Source organism: Odocoileus virginianus, chromosome 30, assembly GCF_023699985.2.
Source record: "Odocoileus virginianus isolate 20LAN1187 ecotype Illinois chromosome 30, Ovbor_1.2, whole genome shotgun sequence".
Classification (NCBI taxonomy): domain Eukaryota; kingdom Metazoa; phylum Chordata; class Mammalia; order Artiodactyla; family Cervidae; genus Odocoileus; species Odocoileus virginianus.
In genome coordinates, this window is record NC_069703.1 from 31,577,490 (window position 1) to 31,599,908 (window position 22,419).

Consider the following 22,419-nt stretch of genomic DNA (forward strand, 5'->3'; position numbering starts at 1 on the left):
CTCCAGGGGATCTTCCCAATCCAGGGATCAAACCCAGGTCTCTCACACTGAAGGCGGATTCTTTACTATCTGAGGCACCAGGGAAGATCCAGAGTGAAAGTATTAGGTGCTCAGTCACGTCTGACTCTTTGCGACCCCACGGACTGTAGCCCATGAGGCTCCTCTGTCCATGGGATTCTCCAGGCAAGAACACTGTAGTAGGTAGTCATTTCCTTCTCCAGGGGGTCTTCCCAACCCAGGGATTGAACTCGGTTCTTCTGCATTGCAGAAACATTCTTTACAGTCTGAGGCACCAGGGAAGCGTACGAAAATTAAGTTATGTAATAAATGAATAAACAGAAACCTCAATCAGATAGTGTCAGGAGACCAGAAGGGGAATGTTATCACATCCTGTAAGGATAGAAGACCCAGTGGGAAGAAGGGAAGACTCCTCATCCTTCCTGGTAAGGACTCAGCCAACGAAAAGCCATGGACTCTGTTTCCTAGAGCCCTTCCCCACCGTGCACAGCCAGCAGCCCTGGTGATGATTATTACAGACTTCTGGTCCAGGTAAGACTATCCAAGAGGTACCCTAGGTTAGAAAAGCAGAAGCAGGCGGTGAGGGCAGGACCTGCTACTGAATGTGTGGGTCCCAGTGCTGAATAAAATGCAGGATTCCACGTTGTTAACAGTTTGAGACGGCTGGAGCAGAGCAGTAAGCTAGGCGCAGTGACTGGGCCTCTGCCTGGGTCCCGAGCCCAGGAAGCCAGCCCGGGTGAGGGGATAAACGCCAGTGTTACACTGACCCACCTCTGGGCTGGCAACATAGGAGAGATCGTATCTCACCGGAGGCTTGTACTTTAGATCCCCAAAACATCAGGAAGAACACTTCCGTTTTTCCCCAACAGGCCGCAGGAGTTGCCCTTACCCAGTGTAGGGGAGGTGGGAGGCTGGGTTTTGCTTGTGATAGCAAGGACAGACATGTCAGACCCAGCGCTTTATCCGTTATCCCTTTTACTTCTCCAGCAAGCCTGTGCACTCAGTACCAGGGTGATCTCTACTTAGATGAGGGAAGTGGTGGCGGTGGGGATTTGACTCAGCCAGTCTGACGCTGAAGTTTGTATTTTCCAGTCCTTACACTTGTACCACTGTACAAGCACTGGTTTGTTCTCACACTGGAAGGGCCTGGGGGTAGTGTGTGAATGCCTACACCCAGGTGTGCATGAGTACATACACACACACACACACATGCATATAGTTTGCCAAGTGAATTGCTTTATTCAGAGCCAACCAGGGCTGTAGCTGCTGCAGTTAAGTATGACTCTGGACGTGCAGAAGAGTGGAAAATGAGGGAAAATCTTGCTGTCCAAAAAAGCAGAGGAAAGGGGCCAATATACACACCCAGACTCTGAGCTTCTCATTCTGGATGGAAGGTTTCTGTCTGGGGAGAGAAGGACTCCTGGCTGGTCTCTAGGGTGGGAGAGGGGTTTTCCTTCATTTGCCAAGGAACATGGCTAGGGTAGGGAGTCGGGTGCTAGGGAAGGAAACAGCATTTGGTGGAAAGGCTTCCAGGATGAGGGGCCCTCAGCACTGGGGGGTCGTCCCTTGGCACCGAAACCTGTTGTAGAAGCGGAACTTTTCATCATAGGTCTTCAGGTTCGCTGCAAAGCAGCTGGCAGCTATTTTATCACATTGACACAGCTGACTCTTGCAATCATCCGTATCCTCTGAAACACAATAAATAAATGTTCATTAATATTCTATGAATTTTTATGGAAGTTCTTGGGGGACAAGACAGCTCCTGTTCTCTCAGGGTTTCTAGTCTGGGACAAGCACCGATGTCCAGGTATTTCTGACTGATGGGGGACAGAATTCCTGCCCTCAGGAAGCCCACAGCCCGTCTCACGGGGACACCAGAAGTCATGCACTGGGATTCTGTGAAAAGCCTTGCTATTAGACACTGTCTCTTTCTTCTCCCCAGCAGACGTGTCCAGGTCCATAGCCCCTGGCTCCTGGGGCCTGGGAATGGGTCTTGATAGGCGTAAGCCAGTCGCGGTCACCCCTGTTTCCTTTGTAGTGATTAGTGTCTGGGGAGCATGTGCTCCTGCCCTGACCAGTGAGTCACAAGGGAAAGTCTGCTGGGGGCTTCCAGGAAGGATGAATTCCTCTCTCAAAGAGAAAGATGTGCAAAGGGAAAACCTCTTCCGTAGGCTGAAGCCATAACTCTTGGAGCCCTAGACTGTGCCTTGGAATCACATCGCCAATGTGACAGGGCAGACGGTTGGGAAAAGACTGGATCCCTGGCAACACAGCTGAGAAGCTGCCCCCGCCCTGGCACTGCCCTCTCCCAGACTCTGTCACAGGAGAGTCAGACTTCTCCCTCTCTGAGCCTCTGTTAGCTGGGCATCTTGCTGCTTGTCACCCAGGGCCTGCTAAAGCCACAGAGCCTTGTGGAAGGTCATGATGGGAAGACATGCTTTCTGATCTTGGAGACCTCAGGCTGTTGAGGAATAGTCCATGGTTTCTCAAAATCTCACTCATGGGTCAGTAGGTCTGGGGCACTAGGCAGTCCCTTCCAGCCACCACCCATCCCTCTCCTCTCCTCCACGGCCAAACTTGCTCCAGAACATTGTCTACACTCGCAATCTCTCTTCACTTCCCCCCACCTCCCAACCCACTCGAATCTGGCTTTGCCTTCACAGATCCATGCGAACAGCTCCCACTGAGGTCCTCAGTGGTCTTTCTGCCTCTAAACCCAAGGAGCCCGGTCAGCCCTTATCCTGGAGGACCCGTCTATCGAACTGGCTGCTGCTAATCCTCTCCTCCTGGCCAACTTCTCGACCTTCTTGTCTCTTCCCTTCCTTCTCTGACTGTCCCTCCTCTGTCTCCTTTCTCGGCCTTTAAACACCAAACGGGTGGGTACCTCCAACTCTCCTCTCTCTGCGGCCGCCTCCTGAATCTGTGTCCAGACCGTCCCTTGAGCTGCGAGTTTTTTCACAAGCAGCGTGCTGCCCATCTCCCTGGGTGTTCTGGAAGCTTCCAAGCTCAGCACACTCCCAGTGGAACCCCGCCTGCTCTCTGCTACCAGGCCCTCCTCAGTTACACCTCCGAAGCAGTAGCGCAGGCAGCCAGCGACTCCCAGCAACCCTACCCAGGCAACCACCAAGCTCCATGACTGTCTCCAGGGCTTTCTACCTCTTCCATCCTGACCGCAGTTGCTATAGGTCAAACTGTCCCATCTCTTTTCTGCATGATGGCAATGGCCTTTTCCTGGCTCCCCCTTCTCTCTATCTCCATCCACACTTGGCCAGAGCCTCTGAAATGCAATTCTGGGTTTTAACTCCTTTCCTTACGGACTGTCTACCACTTCAGGACAAAAATCTAAACACAACATGGCCTTGGGAACTTGACCGAGCCCCTTCCCGTCTCTCCAGCGTCATCCCTCATCACTCTGTCTCATCCTCACATTTCCCTTCTGCAGCCCAGAATGGGTGCAGTTCCTTCTGGCCCGCTGGACTCGGCTGTGTCCTCTTTGTGGGGTGCTGCCAACTCTCCTTTCCCCTGACTCCTCTCAGCCTTGAAGACTCAGTTTAGAATTCACCACTGTCAGGGAGCTTCCTTGAGCCACAGGCTGTATTCAGAGCCCCGCCAGCTGTCTTACTTCCTGTCGGAGTCTGCCGTGTTGTACGTCGATTTTCTTTACTTCCCAGTCCACTGTGAGACTCCTGAGGCAGGGACACTGTCCCTCTGTATCCACCTTTGCTGCTCAGCGGAGTGCCCAGAGGGAGGCAGTGAGCCCAGCAGGCTGAGAGGCGCTGTCAGACTCTCTTACCGCAAACGATTTGGCCCTCTCGGTACGTAACGTTGTATCTCAGGAACCTGTTGCGGCAGCCGCGGCTCTTCAGGTTTCTGTAGCAACAGTCGTGCGCCCTGCAGCACCTGTGACAAGACTATGCTCTTGGGGCTGCCTCCCCAGGCTCCAGGGAGCCCAGGGCCCTGTGCTCTCAGGCCTGGGCTCTGGGCAGAGACCCCTGGACATTGGTACAGTCTAGAGCAGAATGTCCAACAGTCTGGCTGCTTTTTCATCCAGGACTTCCTGGGGTTCTGTGCAAATGGGGTAACAGGAGCTTTCCAGCTCCCGGCAGCCCTGGGGCGACAGGTGGGCAGAGGGCAGGGAGGGCTGGGGCTGGCCTCACCAATCAGTTGCATCCATGGGGGTTCCTCTGCCACCCACACCACAGTGGCAACCATAGAGGCTATAACTGCTCAGAGCTGACTTTCCTGTCGTGAACTTGATCATTTTCTGGAAATCCAGCAAACTTCCATGGACCTGCAGCAGGCCTGGAAGAAGAGCAGCTGGTGATGGGGCCTGGGACCCTACCACCTCCTTCCGCCTCTCCCTGCCCCCCCCCTGCCCCCACTTCTGAGAGAGGGCCAGACACGGTGGGAAGGGAAGCTGGGGGATGCGGCTGCCTCCCTCCATGGGCTGTCCCCCTCATGGCCAGAGGTCAGGTTCAGCTCTTACCGATGGCCATGATCACTGCCAGCAGCAGGAGGGTCTTCATGCTGAGGGTTCTGTGGGGGAGAAATACAGACAGACCAGCCTAGATCCTCTAACAGGTGGTCCAGCTTCTGCCCCGGCCCCTGCTGTCCTGTTCACATTCAACGATCTTGATGAAGAGAGTCTTTAAAGGAGATCACAGACACCCTCTTCCATCCCAGGGGGGATCCAGCGTGGCTGCCTTCATCGGGCACACAGGACATGTAGAGGGGGCGTGTCCCAGCTTTGTTACACGATTCCCTGGTCGAAACCACCTCTTCCCCCCACGATACACTGCTGAGACCTCCATGCTCCTCACCCTCCTGAGAGTTCCTGGGAGGCTGTGATCAGATCATCCCACCAAACTGGGAGACCCCAGAGGTCGTAGGCTATGTGTCCCCCAGTAGATGCAGCTTACTCACCCCCACATTGGAGTCAAGGGTTGGGAATTCTGCTCATGGGGTTGGATCCACAGTGTTTTTCTCCAGAACTAAAGCAGCACCATCTCGTTCACACTTAAACACTTGTACACAGAACACACACCTACTCGTGCACATACGCTTGTGTATGCACACACACTCTATGCTCATCTTCTAGTGCAGACATCATTTTACACAATACATTCGCATTCCCACACAACACATCTGTGCACAGATCCCTTCTTGTTGTACCAAATCAGGCATGTACAGGCTTGTGCTCCTAGGTGCCTGCATGTGCATGCACACTCACGTACACACACACAGGACACAGCATCTCGTCAAGGCGGGCAATCTTCAGGGACTGAGTATTCGTTTCTGGCTATCTACTTCTCAGAGGATCTCAAGCTGACTTCTCAAAGTGGCTGCCTTGTCTATTCTGAACTCTAGTTAAGCAGCTGAACCCTCTGGGAGCTTGCGGTTTGGGATAGGGGATGGGGTGGGGATCTCGCCAGTTACTGGACTAAGAGTTTGGCATGCCTCAGTGCCTAGGCAATCCTTGTTCTTCTTATCAGCTGGCAGGACAGAGCTGAGGATAGAAAAAAACTTATGTGCCATTAGCTGATGCCAAAATTTTAGGATATTTTGGTATCTTTCCAACGGGTCTCACTTCTGAGTGAATAAATTCCCACAATAGAGTCTGGGTGTGACCTTCCTGAACCCCCTTCCAGGAGAGGGCAATGGCCATCTGCTGCTGAACAAGGTTGTTTTTTTTTTTTTTAATATGCTATTTGGAAATAAGAAATGGCATTTACTGATATTCATTCATCCCATAAACCTGCCATTCACAGGAAGTACATTCTGAGCCCCAGCGAAGTCCCAAGAATCATGGAAGCCTCTCAGGAGGTGGTGAGAACTCATCCAGCGGGGTAAGGACTGCAGTGGGGCAGGTGGCCGCTGCCCCTGACTTAGGACAGCGTTTCCACCTTCTCTTCTTGCTCCTCTTTCTTCTCCTCTCCTCCCCGCCCCCATCTGGGAAAAGCCAGAGACTGTCCTGGTGTTTGCTGCCTCCTCATTCCCCGTGCTCGCCTGTTTGGAGACGGGCTGGCTGCTCTCTCTTCCTCAGCCTCAGAGAGACTAGCTTTCATTTCGAAAACTGATGCCCTTTTCCTGCCCTCTAATACTGCTAAGAATTTAGCTCCCATGACCTTCAGTTCACACTCCCCTACACACATCCCCCCAAAGCCAGTGTGCCAAAGCTATGGGGCCCATCCCCATTCTGCCTGCTCCCCCCACATTCTCCGGGTCCCCCTCCAGGTTAGACCCAGGAGGCTGAATCTGGCCAGAACACACGTGGGCATCAATGCTGGTGCCCACTGCCAGGCTGCAATGAGGTGAAAACCATATGCGAAGCCTCCGTCTTTCCCCACCCCTCCGGATGGAACCGGAAGATGGAGGCAGCTTGGACCCCTCAGTCCTTGGAGGACAGCTTGTTGGACACCTTGTAGGACACCTGGTGGAGAAAGCTCTGCAGCCCCTCAGTGGTCTTTGCCTGGGCGAGAAATACAAGTTGGTTGTGTTAAACCACTGATTACCGAGATCAGTGACTAGCAAAGCTGTTGCATGGCGATCTTAACCCCTCAGTAACCAGTGTGGTGGCTGGACCAGACAGTAGGGTTTTTACTCCTGCAAGATGCCCTTCAGCAGTAATCAGCAGAAAATTTTGAAAGAATAAAGGTCTATTACTTACAGGACCTGGAAGTGACACGTCGCACCTGGGACCCTGGAGCAGGTCAGGGGCACACAGAAAGCTGAAGACCACTGGTCTGGGGTTCTGCTTTTATTGGGGTTGAAGGCGGGGCCTAGGGTTTTGTGTGGTCACCCTTTATTGGTGAATCTAAACCATGTGAGCATCAGTGTAAAGCATGGAAACAGGAACAACAGGTGGCCCAAAAGAATCAAATTAACCAAAATCTTCAATACAAAGGAGCCTTAGTGAGGGGAGGCATATGGCCCTGGCAAGGTCGCAACAGGCATGCGGCTGGCAAGGTGTTTATTCTAGATAGCCATCACTGAAGTGGATGCCTGGCAATCAGAGGATATCAGGCACTTATCAGAGCTTGTCAGGCACTAATTGAAGCTTATCAGGAATTTACTTTACAAAAACCCAAACAAACCCCCCAAACAACTGTTAGGATGTTACGGAACCCAGGTCCCGGCTGCTCACCGCTTAGAGGCCAGCAAAGAGGCCAGCTGGTAGAAAGGAAAGCTTGCTTTATTTTGGACGCTGACAATCCGGTGGTGGGTGGTGCAGAGGGTGGATGTCTGTCCAAATGCCTGCTCTCCCCGCTAGACAATCTGGTGGCAGGAGCTTTCATAGACAGAGGAACCCAGTGGCGGTGGTTTAGTCACTAAGTCATGTCTGACTCTTGTGACCCCAGCGACTGAACCTGCCCGGCTCCTCTGTCCAAAAGGATTCCCCAGGCAAGAATATTGAAGTGGGTTGCCTCTCCTTTCCCCAGAGGATCTTCCTGACCCAGAGATTGAACCTGGGTCTGCCGCATCACAGGCATGTTTCTTTACCGACCAAGCCACCAGTCAATCCCATAGGCAGAGGGAAGGGGCTACGCACAGAAACGGTACAGTCAGCTCCGACGGTCATCTTGAAATTGGCCATCAGTGGTCTAACCAGGATCATCTCGATTCTCTTAGGTACAAGGAATCTTTAGCTCCAGGCTTGGTTGGTTTCCATTTCCGTGAGGACAATTCTTAGAATTGTGGCGGCTGATATGACAGCTAGAGCCTGGTCGTCATGTAGGTAACCTGTTCCACCTGGTGGGGGGCTCAGCATCTGTACATGAGCTCGCAGGAGGTGGCTCAGAATATCATCTACAGCCTTGAGGAGGAACTGAAAGTCCTTGGCTATGCTTACTGACTACATTACTCTTATTTGCTCTCCTTTGACAGTTTTCCTTTGTTTCCTCATGTGATCACTTTTCTGATTAAACTTATTCTCTGGCTAAGAGTTTCCCACAGAAGAAAGGCACGCAGAGGATGCAGTGGGACGAAGACCAGAGGGTCCTGCTCAGGTTCAAGGCTTTACACTACAGTAACCTAGCGATACAGGCTCACGGCTATCCCAGGAAGCATTCATCTTGAAGATACAGTTTCCTTGAAGAGCTAGACCTGTATTAAGGGTTGACTTGTGTTCCCACAAAATTCCTGCATTGGAGTCCTGACCTCCAGTAAGACCTCAGGAAGTGACTCTATTTGGAAAGAGGGTCTTTGTGGAGGTGATGAGTTAGGATAAGCTTAGGGCATGGCAACCCACTCCAGTATCCTTGCCTGGAGAATCCCATGGAAAGGGGAGCCTGGCGGGCTACAGTCCATGGGATCACAAAGAGTCGGACATGACCGAGTGACTAACACCATTAGGGTGGGCCTAACGCAGATGACTTAGAAGAAGGGGAAGTTTGGACACAGACAGACACACATCTTTACTGGGAGGATCCCACGTGAAGGCGAAGGCAGAGGTCGAGGTGGGGATGCTTCTATACCCAAGCAATCCTGAAGATGGCCAAGTCACCACCAGAGCCTGGGGAGAGGAAGGAACAGACCCTCCCCCACAGACCTCAGAAGGAACCAACCTCATGGGCACCTTGTTCTTAGACTTCTGGCTCCAGAACTGAGAGACCAGATATTTCTATTGTTAAAGCTACTCAGTTGGCAGTGTGTGTGTGCTAAGTCACTTCAGTTGTGTCCAGCTCTGTGGGACCCCATGGGACCTCACCAGGCTCCTCTGTCCTTGGGATTCCCAGGCAAGAATACTGGAGTGGGTTGCCATTCCCTCCTCCAGGGGATCTTCCTGAGCCAGGAGTTGAACCCACATCTCTTATGTCTCCTGCACTGGCAGGCGGATTCTTTACCACTGGTGCCAGTTTGTGGTACCTGGTACACTACCTAGCAAATAATAAAACCTCTGGGGATCTCTGCAGGTCTGTGAAATCTGGGATGTTGGACAAAGAATGCCCCCTGCCACCTCAGTAAAATAGGATGTATGCCCATCAAGCCATCAGCCACTACTGACAGTGCGTGCTGAGGGGATCAGGATGGGAGTAGGATACTGGCCCTAGGTAGTAAGGTGCACATCACAGGAGCGATATCTTTAAGCCCAGACTCGTGCCTCTTTCCACGTATAGAAAAGCACTAAATTCGTTAACTTGAGATGTCTGGTATTTCTTTAGTTGGCAGAATCTTCTGAAGATTAACTACCAAGTTTTCTTTGCTGTTGTTTATTTATTTATTTCTGTAAAACCTCCTATATATCCTGGCTCCTCCCTCACCCCTGAGGACAGTCCTCAGAGCCACTGAGAGACTGTATCTGGGCTGAAGCCCTCAGTAAAACTACAAATAAAACATAATTCTCAACGTTTAGTTTCTACATTTTCTTTTTTCCATCAACAGGTTTTTGCTTTAACGGACATACATTCATTTTAGACCTAAGTGAAGTTCAGAGGTGATGGGCTAGACCTTGGCCTTTAGATAAGGGCCTCAGCTTCAGAACACCATTGCTTCTGCGGCAGGCAGACTGCCCCACGCCTTACATCCTGGTGGCCCCCAGTATCATGACCAGGTCGCCGCCCTCAAGGGCTCTGGGGACGTCACACATGCCTCTTTTTTCCCTGTCTTTTCAGGGTTTTCTCCTGAGAACTCAAAGTCCATGGTTTGGCATCTTATTCAGCCACCTTCATCCAAGAGCTAATTTAAGCACTTGGAGTACATTAGTGGAAAAACAAAAATACTCTCATGGGGTTTACTTTTTAGTATAGAGGGGCAGGCAGTGAAACAAAAGCCGTAGTAGGTGAGTGATACACAGCTGATCCTTGAAAGACACAGGGGCTAGGGTCGTTGAACTTCTGCAGTCAGAAATCTGTGCATAGCTTTACAGTGGGCTCTTGGTATCCACAATTCCCCATGTAAATGAATTCAACAAACCATGGATTAGGCATTACTGTAGAGCCTGTTCATTGAAAAAAGTCTAGTATAAATAGATCTGCACAATTAAAATCCTTTTGTTCAAAAATCACCTGTGTCTTCGAGAATGCGCTTATGGTTGCTGGGAGGAAGGTCGGGGGAAGGGATAGTTGGGCGTTTGGGATGGACACATACACACTGCTATATTTAAAACGGATAACCAGTGAGGACCTACTGTATGCACATGGAACTCAGCTTAAAGTTATGAGGCTGGGTGGGAAGGGAGTTGGGGGAGAATGGGTACTTGTGTATGTGTGGCTGAGACCTTTCGCTGCTCACCTGAAACTGTCACAATATTGTTGGTTAATTGGCTGTACCCCATAGGAAATAAAAGGTTAAAAAAAAGAGTCAACTGTGGAATGTTAAGTGAAGCAAGAGGGAGAGGGGCAGCAGGGATGGAGAGGCGCGGCGAGAGAGTCCCGGGGAGAGAGGGGGACGATGGCGGCTGCTTCACGGAGGACGGATGTGCTCACGTGTGACAGTCACCGCGCAGAAAAGGGCTCTTCAACTCAATAATTCCAAGAGTCAAGAGTCAGTGGTTGTTTCCAATATCAGGATTATGGCTGAACTTTTTCTGTGCTCTGTTTCCTAATCTTCCCTTTGTGAGGAAAAACATATTCATTACTCTTCTTTAAAAAACAAAAACAAAATCAACAAACCTTCTTATTTGGGAATACATTTATGAGAAAGTTATGTCAGAAACAAATGAACAGAAGCCTCATTGAAATACAGTCAGGGGACCAGAAGAGGGAGCGTTCACGCCCATAAGGACAGAAGAGCTCAGTGGAAAGAAGGAAAGACTCGCTTCTCAGAAAAGACTCGGCCAACGAAAAGACACAGACTCTGTTTGCTAGAGCCCTTCCCCACTGTACACAGCCAGCGGCTCGGATGCCAATTATTAAAGAATGCTGGTTCAGGTGGGAATATCTCAGGGGAACCTAGAAGAAAAAAAAACAAAAGTAGCATCCAGGTGAGGGTAGGACCAGCTACGTAATCTGCGGGTCCCAGTGCAGGATGAAATGCAGGATTCCACGTCATTAACAACACTGAGATGGCTGGGACAGGGCAGTAAAGTAGGCGCAGTGCCCACTGGGACTCTGCCTGGGTCACAAGCCCAGGAAGCCAGCCCGGGGTGAGGGGAGAAATGCCCTGAGAGTCCCCGTGGCGGTCTGAATTCCCAATGCACTGACCCACCTTCAGCAGGCTGGCAACGTGGGAGGACATGCCTTGCAGAGACGGGACTATGCCTCCCCCAGATCCAGAGCAGTCCTGCTGTTTGCCCCCAGCTGGCCAGCAGGAGCTGCTCTTGCCCAGGGAAGGAGGGTGGAAGGCTGGGTTTTACTCGCAGTGAGAAGCACAGATGCAGACAGGCCAGGCCCAGTGCTTCACACCCAGGATCCCTTTTCCATCTTTAACAGCGTGTGCGCTTGGTCTCCTTAGACAAGGGCACTGGGCTCATGGGAGTGGTGGTGGGATCTGACTCAGCCGTTCGGACTCCAAAGCTGCTAATTTTAACCCTTTACACTGGATTCTCTTGTACTAATTTGTTCTTGCACGAGAAGACCCAGGGAGCACACACACACAGACACACTCACACGTGTGCACAACTCGCCAGATGAATCGCTTTGTTCTGAAGAGTCAACCAGGAGTGTAGCTGCCACAGCAAAACCCGAGGTTGGACTTGAAGAGGAGTGGAAGGGCGGAAAGATTGCCTGCCTCCCAAGGAAGCAGGGGGAAGGGGCTGGGCATCCACGCCCAGACTTGAGCTTCTCCTTCTGGACGGAGGCTTCTGTTTGGGGAGAGAAGAGCTCGTGGCTCGTGTGTGGGATGGGAGAGGGGGTTTCCTTCATTTACCAGGGAACGTGGCTGGGCTAGGGAGCGGGGTGCCAAGTGGAAACTCGGCTTTAGGAGGCAAGGTGTCCAGGCTCAGGGGCTTCTCAAGGACTTGGGCGTCTCCCCTCTGCACCGACGGTTGCTTTTTATTATGGGCCTTCTTGTTTCTGGCAGAACAAATGATAGCTATTTGATCACACTCACACACTTGATGTTTGCAGTAGTCCTGATTCTCTGAAATCATGAGAAAATATACATGGGATGCATGTGTGTGCCAAGTTCAGTTTTGTCTCTTTGACTGTATGGACTATAGCCCACCAGGCTCCTCTGTCCATGGAATTCTCCAGGCAAGAGTACTGGAGTGGGTAGCCATTCCCTTCTCCAGGGGATCTCCCCACCCAGGGACGGAACCCAAGTCTCTTATTTCTCCTGCATGGGCAAGTGGGTTCTTTACCACTAGCACCATCCAGGAAGAACAAACACTGGATAGTTGGTTAATATTCTTGGGTTTCTCATGGGAAATCTGAGGGAATAGACACAGCCTGTGTTCTCCAAGAATTTCTAGCCTGGGACAAGCACCAATGTCCAGATAATTCTGATTGATGGGGAGACAGAATTCCTACCCTCAGAAGCCCATACCCAGTCTGATGGGGACACGAGCCATGAACTGGGATTCTGTGAAAAGCTTTGCTGTTAGCCTTGTCTTTTTCTCTGCCCTGGCAGATGTGTTCAGGTGCAAAGCCCCTGTTCCCTGGAGTCAGGGAATGGTTGATGGGTGTAAGCCAATCGTGGTCATCCCTGTTTCCTTTGTAGTGATTAGTGTAGGGGAAGCACGTGACCTTGCCTTGACCAGGGAACCACATGGGAAAGTCTGTTGGGGCTTCCGGGAAGGATGAATTTCCTCTCCAAAAAGAGCCATGTGCGAAGGGAAAGCCTCTTCCATAAGGTCAAGCCACAACTCTTGGAGCTCTAAGTGTGTCTTGAAATCACACTGCCAACGTGGCAGAGCAGAAGGTTGGGAAAGGACTGGATCCTTGGCAACGCAGTTGAGAAGCTGCTCCGCCCTGGCACTGCCTTCTCCCAGATTCTGTTACAAGAGAGTCAGACTTCCTCACTGTCTGAGCCTCTGTTAGGTGGGCATCTTGTTGCTTGTCACCCAGAGCCTTCTGAAGCAGAAGATATTAAGAAGAGGTGGCAAGAATACACAGAAAAACTATACAGAAAAGATCCTCATGACCCAGATAATCATGAACGTATAATCACCCACCTAGAGCCAGACACCCTGAATGCAAAGTCAAGTGGGCCTTAGGAAGCATCACTATGAACAAAGCTAGAGGAGGTGATGGAATTCCAGTTGAGCTATTTCAAATCCTAAAAGATGATGCTGTGAAAGTGCTGCACTCAAGATGCCAGCAAATTTGGCTCAGCAGTGGCCACAGGATTGGAAATGGTCAGTTTTCTTTCCAATTCCTAAGAAAGGAAATGCTAAAGAATGCTCAAACTGCTGCACAACTGCATTCATCTCACATGCTAGTAAAGTAATCCTCAAAATTCTCCAAGTCAGGCTTTAACAGTATGTGAACCATGAAATTCCAGATGTTCAAGCTGGATTTAGAAAAGGCAGAGAAACCAGAGATCAAATTGCCAACATCTGCTGGATCATCGCAACAGCAAGAGAGTTCCAGAAAAACATCTATTTCTGCTTTATTGACTATGCCAAAACCTTTGACTGTGTGGATCACAACAAACTGGAAGATTCTTCAAGAGGTGGGAATACCAGACCACCTGACCTGCCTCCTGAGAAATCTGTATGCAGGTCAGGAAGCAACAGTTAGAATTGCACATGGAACAACAGACTGGTTCCAAATAGGAAAAGGAGTACGTCAAGGCTGTATATTGTCACCCTGCTCAATTAACTTATATGCAGAGTACATCATGAGAAACGCTGGGCTGGAAGAAGCACAAACTGGAATCAAGATTGCCTGGAGAAATATCAATAACCTCAGATATGCAGATGACACCACCCTATGGCAGACAGTGAAGAAGAACTAAAGAACCTCTTCATGAAAGTGAAAGAGGAGAGTGAAAAAGTTGGGTTAAAACTCAACATTCAGAAAACGAAGGTCATGGCATCTGGTCCCATTACTTCATAGCAAATAGATAGGGAAACAGTGGAAACAGTGACAGACTTTATTTTTGGGGGCTCTAAAATCACTGCACTTGGTGACTGCAGCCATGAAATGAAAGGACGCTCGATCCTTGGAAGAAATGTTATCACCAACTTAGACAGCATATTAAAAAGCAGAGACATTACTTTGCCAACAAAGGTTCATCTAGTCAAAGCTATGATTTTTCCAGTGGTCATTTATGGATGTGAGAGTTGGACTATACAGAAAGCTGAGCACCAAAGTATTGATGTTTTTGATCTGTGGTGTTGGAGTAGACTCTTGAGAGTCCCTTGGACTGCAAGGAGATCCAACCAGTCCATCCTAAAGGAGATCAGTCCTGAATATTCATTGGAAGGATGCCGAATCCAATATTCATTGGATGCTGAATCTGAAACTCCAATACTTTGGCTACCTGATGTGAAGAACTGACTCCTCTGAAAAGACCCTGATACTTGGAAAGATTGAAGGTGGGAGGAGAATGGGATGACAGAGGATGAGATGGTTTGATGGCATCACTGACTCAATGGACATGTTTGAGTAAACTGGGGGAGTTGGTGATGGACAGGGAGGCCTGGTGAGCTGCAGTCCATGGAGTCAGACTTGACTGAATGATTGAACTGAACTGACCCGGAGCCTACTAGACACATCACCTTATGGAAAGGTCATGATGGGAAGACATAATTTCTGATCTCAGAGACCTCAAGCTGTTAAGGAAAAGTCCCTGGTTTCTCAAAATCCCACTCTCGAGTCAGCTGTCTGGGGCATTAGGCAATCCCTTCCAGCCACTACCCACCTCTCCTCCCCTTTACGGCCAAACTCGCTCCAGAAGGTTGTCAACACTTTGCAGCCTCTCTTCCCCCCACCCACCTTCCAACCTGCTCTAACCTGGCCTTGCCTTCACAGATCCACGGGAACAGCTCTCACTGAGTCCTCAGTGGTCTTCTTGCCTCTAAATCCAAGGAGCCCGGTCAGCCTTTATCCTGGAGGACCCCTCTGTTAGCCCCGGCTGCTGTTAATCATCTCCTCCTGGCCCAACTCCTTGACCTCTTCGCTTTTCTCCTTTCTGGGCCTTTACACATCAAATCGGTGGGTCCATCCAACTCTTGGCTCTCTGTGGCCACCTGAATCTGTGTCCAGACCTTCCCTTCATCTGTGTGTTCCTTTATCCAGCCGCCTACCACTCATATCCCTGGGTATGGGAGGCTTGCAAACTCAACATGTTCCTGCCCTCTCCTACCAGGCCCTGAGAGGGCCTGGTACCATCCACACGGCGCTATAGCCATCCAACAGCTCCCAGTCAACTACCAAGCTCAGGTGACCCTGTTTCAGGGCCTGTTCGTGGCACTCTCCACCCCTTGCATCCTGACCCGCCATTGCTAAAGGTCAATAGCTTTCTGTGTCTTGTCTGCATCTTGACGATGGCCCCCCTTTCATCTGTCTCCATCCACACTCACCCAGAGTCAGTCCTCTGCAAGGTAAACCTGAATATGCCACTTCTTTTCTTGAGAACTTCCTAATTCTTTCAGACAAAATCTAAATACAATATAGTCTTGGAGACTTGACCTAGCCCGTTTCTTTCTCTCTAGCAGCATCACTCACCACTCCGTCTCATCCTCACACTTCCTTTCATCAGCGCAGAACTACTATAGTTCCTTCTGGCCCCTTGGACCCCGCCGTGTCCTCTTGTAAGGATGTCCCCTCCTTCCCCTGGCCCCTCACAGCCTGGAAGACTCAGCTTGGAGGTCACCATTCTTGGCGTTCAGAGTCCTTTGCCTCACTTCCTATCAGAATCTACCATGCTGTATTTTCATTTTTGTTACTCCCCAGCCCTCCGTGAGCTCCTTGAGGCAGGGACACTGTCCCTTTGAATGAACATCTAGCTCTGGTGCCCAGCACAGAGGACACTCAGGGAAATGGACACTGGAGGCTGGGCGGAGGCGTAGAACTCTTTCTTACCACGAACGATTCGGCCCCAGCGGAGAGTAAAGTTCTATTTCAGGCACACGGTACCACACCTACGATTCTTCAGCTTTTTGCAGCAACAATTATGTGCTGCGCAGCACCTGCAACCAGCTTGTGCTCCTGGGGTCCCCCCGCCCTCCCCAGTCTCCAGGGAGCCCAGGGCCCCAGGTCACACCCCACTGACCCTGGGCAGAGACCCAGGCACATTCGAATAGTCTAGAGCAGAGTTTCTAGCAGGCTGCTGCTTTCTGAGCGGGGACTTCCTGGGGTTCTTTGATCATGGAATACCAACACGAGACTTCGACTCCCACCCCAGCTGGGGCCACAAGTGGGCAGAGACGGGAGGGCAGGGGGTGGCCTCACCGATCCATTGCGTCCTTGGGGGATCCTCCGCCACCACCCATAGGAGCAGCTCTAGAAGCCAGCAGTGGTCACAGGTTCTCCTCCTGTCATGTACTTGATCTTTTTCTGAAATCTGTCAAGTTTCCACAGACGTGCAGCAGGGCTGGAAGGGCACTGCCTGGTGATGGGGCCTGGGAGGCTGTGTCCTCCCTGTCTCTCCCCCTCCCCACAAGACAACCTCTCTTCCTCCCACTGAGAGATGGCCAGATGCAGTGGGAACGGAAGCTGAGGTTGGAGGTGACTCCCTCCATGGGCTGTTCCCCTGCTGGTGAGAGGTCACTGTCAACTCTTACCAACAGCCAAGATCAGCGCCAGCAGCAGGAGGGTCTTCATGCTGGGAGAGTTACATACAGACCCTCCCAGGTTCTGCCAGCATCTGCCCCGGCCCCTGCTGTCCTGCTCACATTCAAAGATCCTGATGAAGACATCTTTAAGAGAACTCGCAGACACGCTCCTCAGCTCCAGGCAGGTCCAGCGTGACTGCCTTCATCAGGCACACAGTAAATGTGGAGGGGGCGCTTCCCAGCTTTGTTGAGTTTCACTGGTCAAGAACCCCATCCCCCCATCGAACACTGCTGAGACCTCCATGCTCCTCACCCACCTGAGAGTTCCCGGAAGGTTTTGACCGGGTCATCCCTCCAAACTGGGAGATCCCAGAGGTCGTAGGCTGTGCATGTGTTCCCCAGTAGGTGTATCTTACTCCCCACCACACACTGGAGTCAAAGCTTGCAAATTCCGCCCATGGAGATCAGTGTTTTTCTGCGATGATCCACAGTGTTTTTCTCCAGAACTAAAGCAGCACCCTCTCTTTCAACCCTTACATGTGTACATACTTCCCTTGTGCCTCAGCTGGTAAAGAATCTGCCTGCAGTGCGGGAGACCTGGGTTCGATCCCTGGGTTGGGAAGAGCCCCTGGAGAAGGGAAAGGCTACCCACGCCAGTATTCTTGCCTGGAGAACTCCATGGACTGTATAGTCCGTGGGGTCACCAAGAGTCGGACACAACCAAGCAACTCACTTTCACTTTCACATGCACAAATACACAACTACTCACACACACATATGTACACACACACACATGTACACACACACACACACACACACACACTATAGGCACCATTGAAGGCAGCCAGTGATCAGAGACTGGATATTCATTTCTGGCTATTTCCTTTTCAGAGGATCCTGAGTTGGTGTCTACAAGCAACCACCTTGTTTATTCTGAACTCCAGTTAAATAGCTGATCCCTCTGGGAGCTTGGGGACTGGTGGGGTGGGAGTGGGGTGGGGATACCCCCTTAGTTGGTGGACTTGTGGTTTGGAATGCCACTCCCCCTAGGCAATCCTCTTTTTTTCCCTTCTCATCAGCAGTACAGAACTGAGGTTTTTCCATCCTATGTTCCATTAGCTGATGCCGAATTGTAGGTGATTTTGTCATCTTTCCTGTGGGTCTCTCTCTGAGTGAATAAATTCCCATAACCAGGTCTGGGTGTGACTCTCCTGAACCCACTTCCAGGAGAGGGCAAGGGCCATCAGCTGCTGACCAAGGATTTCTCCTTTCTGCTGCTAAAGACACCACTTGGAATAAGAATCAGGGCAGTTGGGGTTATTCATTCATTCCATAAACCAATCATTCAAGAAGCACATACTAAGCCTCCACAAAAATGCCAGGACCCCCATGAACCTCTCAGGAGGTGATGAGAAGTTGTCCCGCCCCCAGGGACCCCAGAAGGGAAAGGGCTGCCGTGGGGCAGATGACACCTACTCGCCTGACTTGGAACAGCATCTCCACCTTCTCTTCCGGCTCCTGTTTCCTCTCTTCCTCCTCCTCCCCTTCTAGAAAAAGCAAGAGACTGTCCAGGGGTCCTGGCACTCTCACCCCAGGCATGTACTGTCGCCCGCTCATCCCCAGTCCTCACCTGTTTGGAGATGGAGCTGACCGACGCTCCTGGGATCTGTTGCTCTTTCTTCTTCAGCCTCAGACAGGCAGTGACTCTGTTTCCAAAATAGATGCCTTTTTCAAGCCCTTCACCACTGGTAATAGTTTAGCTTGTGTGGCCTTCAGTTAATAGTCCCCAACACCCACCCTCCAAAAGCCAGAGACCAGAGGCTACGGTGCCCATCCCTGTTCTGCCTGCTCCCCACATTCTCCAGGCCCCCCTCCGGGTTAGGCTCAGGAGATTGAATCTTGCCAGCAAAACGTGTGCGTCAGTGCTGAGGGTCACTGCCAGGCTGAAGTGAGGTAAAGACCGCGTCCTGGGCCCCAGTTTCCGTGCCCTGAATGGTGGAATCGGAAGATGGAGGCAGCTTGGGTCCCTGGTTAATCACACAGAGGGCCCTTGTCTGGGAGAATCCTCAGCCATTTGGTGGTCTTTGCATGAGTGAGAAATACACTTTGGTTTCTTAAACTACTAATCGTTGAGATCAGTGAGCAGTAAGCACAGTGGTCTCAGACTATCAATAACCAGTGCTGTGGCTGGACTAGACCTCATGGTTGTTACGATTGCATGATACCCTTTCATGATAATTATCAGAAATCCTTGAATAAAGGTTTATTACTTATAGGACCTGGAAGTTACACCGCACAGCTGGAGCCCCACAGCAAGTTCAAGGGTAGAGAGAGCCTGCGTTCTTGGATCTGGGATTCTGCTTTTATTCGGGTTGAGGGTGGGGGCCTAGGCTTTTGTTGGCTCACTCTTAATTGGTGGATTTAAAATACGTGAACAGTAAAGTAAAGCGCAGGAAGAGAGAAAACAAAACAAAACAAAACAAAACAGGTGGCCCAAATAGTCAAATTAACCAAAATCTATAAAATAAAGGTGTGGTTGGCAAGATGTTGATTCTAGATAGCTATCTTTGACATGGATGCCTGGCAACCAGAGGTTATCAGGCACCAATCGAAGGTTATCAGGAAAATATCTTACAAAAAACCAACACACTTGCCAGGCTTTACACTACAGTAACCTATCTATTAACAGCCATCCCAGGCCGCTTTCATCTTGAATATAGTTTCCTTGAAGAGCTAGACCTGCACTAAGGGCTGACTCGTGTTGCCATCAAATTCCTATGTTGAATCCTGACCTCCAGTAAGACCTCAGGATGTGACTCTATTTGGAAAGAGGGTCTTTGTGGAGATGATGAGTTAGGATAAGGTTATTAGGGTGGACCTAATGCAGGATGACTGGTGTCTTCAGAAAGAGGGGAAGTTTGGACAGAGAGACACACATACGTCTTCACTGGGAGAATTCCATGTGAAGGTGAAGGCAGAGATTGAGGTGGGGATGCTTCTATACACCAAGGAACCATAAAGATGGCCAGATCACCACCAGAGCCTGGGGAGATGAGGGAACAGACCCTCCCCCACAGACCTCAGAAGGAACCAACCTCACTGGCACCCTGATCTTAGACTTCTGGGCTCCAGAACTGAGAGACCAGAAATTTCTGTTGTTTAAGCTACTCAGGTCATGGTACCTGGTACAAATTCCTAGCAAATAACACAGTCTCCAAAGATCCCCATTGGTCTTGGCAATATGGGATTTGTGGACAAAGAATGCCCCCTGCCATCTCAGTAAACAAAGATGTTGTGGCCATCAAGCCAATGGCCATCCTTGACAGTGCCCCCCGAGGGGACTCAGAACAGAGGAAAACAGGGTACCAGCCCCAGGTGGGTAAGGTGCATATCACAGGAATGAGTGCATCAACTCCAGACTCTTGCATCTTTTAATACATAGAAAAGCATCAAATTCATTAAGTTGAGATATCTGGTTTTCCTTTAGCTGGCAGGTATCTTTTGGTATTTAACTACCTGGGCTTTTTTGTTTGTTTGCCTATTTTTGCAAAAACTCCTTACATATCCCGGCTCCTCCCTTACCCCTGAGGACAGTCCTCAGACCTACCCAACAGTATGTATCCGGGCTGAAGTCCTCCGTAAAGCCCCCAATAAAGCGTAATTCTCAATGTTTAGCTTCTGCATTTTTTTCCATCAACAGATTTCTGCTCTCACATCTGCCTTAGACTGAGATGCAGGTACAGCGCTGATGCGCTAGACTTTGGCCTTCTGTTGAGCACCTCAGCTTTGGAATACTGTTGTTTCTATAGTAGGCAACGTGCCCCACCCCGTCTATCCTGGTGGCCCCGGTATCATGTCCAGGCTCCAGCACTCAAGGACTCTGGTGATGTCACACACTGCCTTGCCTTTTCCCATCTTCCCAGATTTTTCCCAACAATTCAAAATCAGTGGTCTGGCTTCTTGACAGCCACCTTCATCCAAGAACTAATTTAAGCACTTGGAGTAAATTAATAAAAAAACAAAAGTACTCTCATGGGGCCTACATTTTAGTGGAGAGAGACAGGTTATAAAACAAAAGATACCACAGGTGAAGGATACACAGGTGATCTTTGAGCGGCGTGGGGGTTAGGAGCACTGACCCTCTGCACAGTCAGATACCTACCTGCCTGTGACTTCACAGCGGGCCTCAGTGCCTGTGACGCCCCGTGTGCATGGCTCAGCCAGCCTCAGATGAAGTGGTACTTTTGTTGTCAGTCCCTCAGCCATGTCTGACTCTTTGAGACCCCAGGACTGTAGCACGCCAGGCTTCCCTGTCCTTCACCATCTCCTGGAGTTTTCTCAAACTCATGTCCATTGAGTTGGTGATACCATCCAACCATCTCGTCCTCTGTTATTGCCTTCTCATCCTGCTTTCAGTCTTTCCCAACGTTAGGATCTTTTCTAATGAATCAGCTCTTTGCATCAGGTGGCCAAAGTATTGGAGCTTCCGCTTCAGCATCAGTCCTTCCAATGAATATTCAGGACTGATCTCCTTTAGGATGGACTGGTTGGATCTCCTTGCAGTCCAAGGGACTCTCAAGAGTCTTCTCCAACACCTCAGTTCAAGAGCATCAGTTCTTTGGCACTCAGCCTTCTTTATGTCCCAACTTTCACATCCATACATGACTACTGGAAAAACCATAGCTTTGACTAGACGGACCTTTGTCAGGGAAGTATTGTCTCTGCTTTTTAATATGCTGTCTAGGTTTGTTATAGCTTTTCATTTCATCACTGCAGTCACTATCTGCAGTGATTTTGGAGCCCAGAAAATAAAGTCTGTCACTGTTTCCCCATCTATTTGCCATGAAGTGATGGAACTGGACGCCATGGTCTTAGTTTTTTGAATGTTGAGTTTTAAGCCATCTTTTTGTAGTACTGTAGTGTATATGTCTATTTATTGAAAAAAATCCATGTATAAATGGGACTGAGCAATTCAAATCTTTGTTGTTCAAAAGTCAACTGTGGAGTGTTAGGCGGTGATGAAGCAAGAGGGAAGAGGCAACAGAGATGGATGAGGGGCAGTGGGAGCATCCCCGGGGGAGGTCCTGTTACTTTCCATGGGATGGACGTGCTCAAACAGGATAGTCAACGCTCAGAAATGTTTTCATTTATTAATAATTAGAAGTGCTAGCTTCATATAAATGATTGTTTCCAAAATCAGAATCATGGCTGAACTTTTTCTGTACTCTTTCCTAATCTTCCCTTGTCAGGAAATATTTAATACTCTTATCTTAAAAAAAAAAAAAACTTCTAATGTGGAAATACATTTATAAGAAAGTTACGTAAGAAACGAATAAATAGAAACCTCAGTGAAATACAATTAAGGGGCCAGAAGTGAGAGGTCTCGCATCCTGGAAGGTCAGCAGGGCCCCGTAGGGAGAAGGCCATGGTCCTCTTCCTTCTTGGTAAAAGGACTCAGCCCGTGAAAACCACAGACTCTGTTTCCTAGAGCCCGTCCCCACTGTACACAGCCAGCAGCTCTGGTGGAGACTACTGAAGAATTCTGGTCCGGCTGGGACTATCTCAGAGGAGCCTTGGATGACAAGAGGGGATGTAGCATTCAGGTAAGGGATGGACTGGCTACTTTGTGGGCCCCCGTGCAGAACAAAATGCAAGATTCCACGTCATTAACAATTTTGCGATGGCTGGGACAGAGCAGTAAGCTAGGTGCAGTGCCCGCTGGGACTCTGCCTGGGTCACAAGCCCAGGAAGCCAGCCCTAGGTGAGGGGAGAAATGCCCTGAGAGTCCCATCGGTGGCCAG

General features: G+C 50.1%; 2 protein-coding genes across 3 annotated transcripts in view; both read right to left on the reverse strand.

The window, feature by feature from the left end:
- The window catches only part of LOC110140648 (phospholipase A2, membrane associated-like), a 50,693-nt gene that overhangs the window by 26,242 nt on the left and 2,032 nt on the right, over window positions 1-22,419 (reverse strand). The gene's annotated exons all lie outside the window — the stretch shown is intronic.
- Window positions 1,235-16,501, reverse strand: LOC110140647 (phospholipase A2, membrane associated-like). Of its 2 annotated transcripts, none has more exons than XM_070458823.1 (5): window positions 16,296-16,501; window positions 4,505-4,554; window positions 4,176-4,320; window positions 3,812-3,918; window positions 1,235-1,706 (listed from the first exon to the last, which is right to left on the reverse strand). In XM_070458823.1, exons 1-5 carry the CDS (start codon window positions 16,334-16,336, stop codon window positions 1,564-1,566), a joined length of 486 nt encoding a protein of 161 aa, XP_070314924.1. In that variant the 5' UTR covers window positions 16,337-16,501; the 3' UTR covers window positions 1,235-1,563. The 2 variants fall into 2 exon arrangements, with proteins under 2 accessions (XP_070314924.1, XP_020754842.2); XM_020899183.2 differs by lacking the exon at window positions 16,296-16,501 and adding an exon at window positions 6,686-7,040.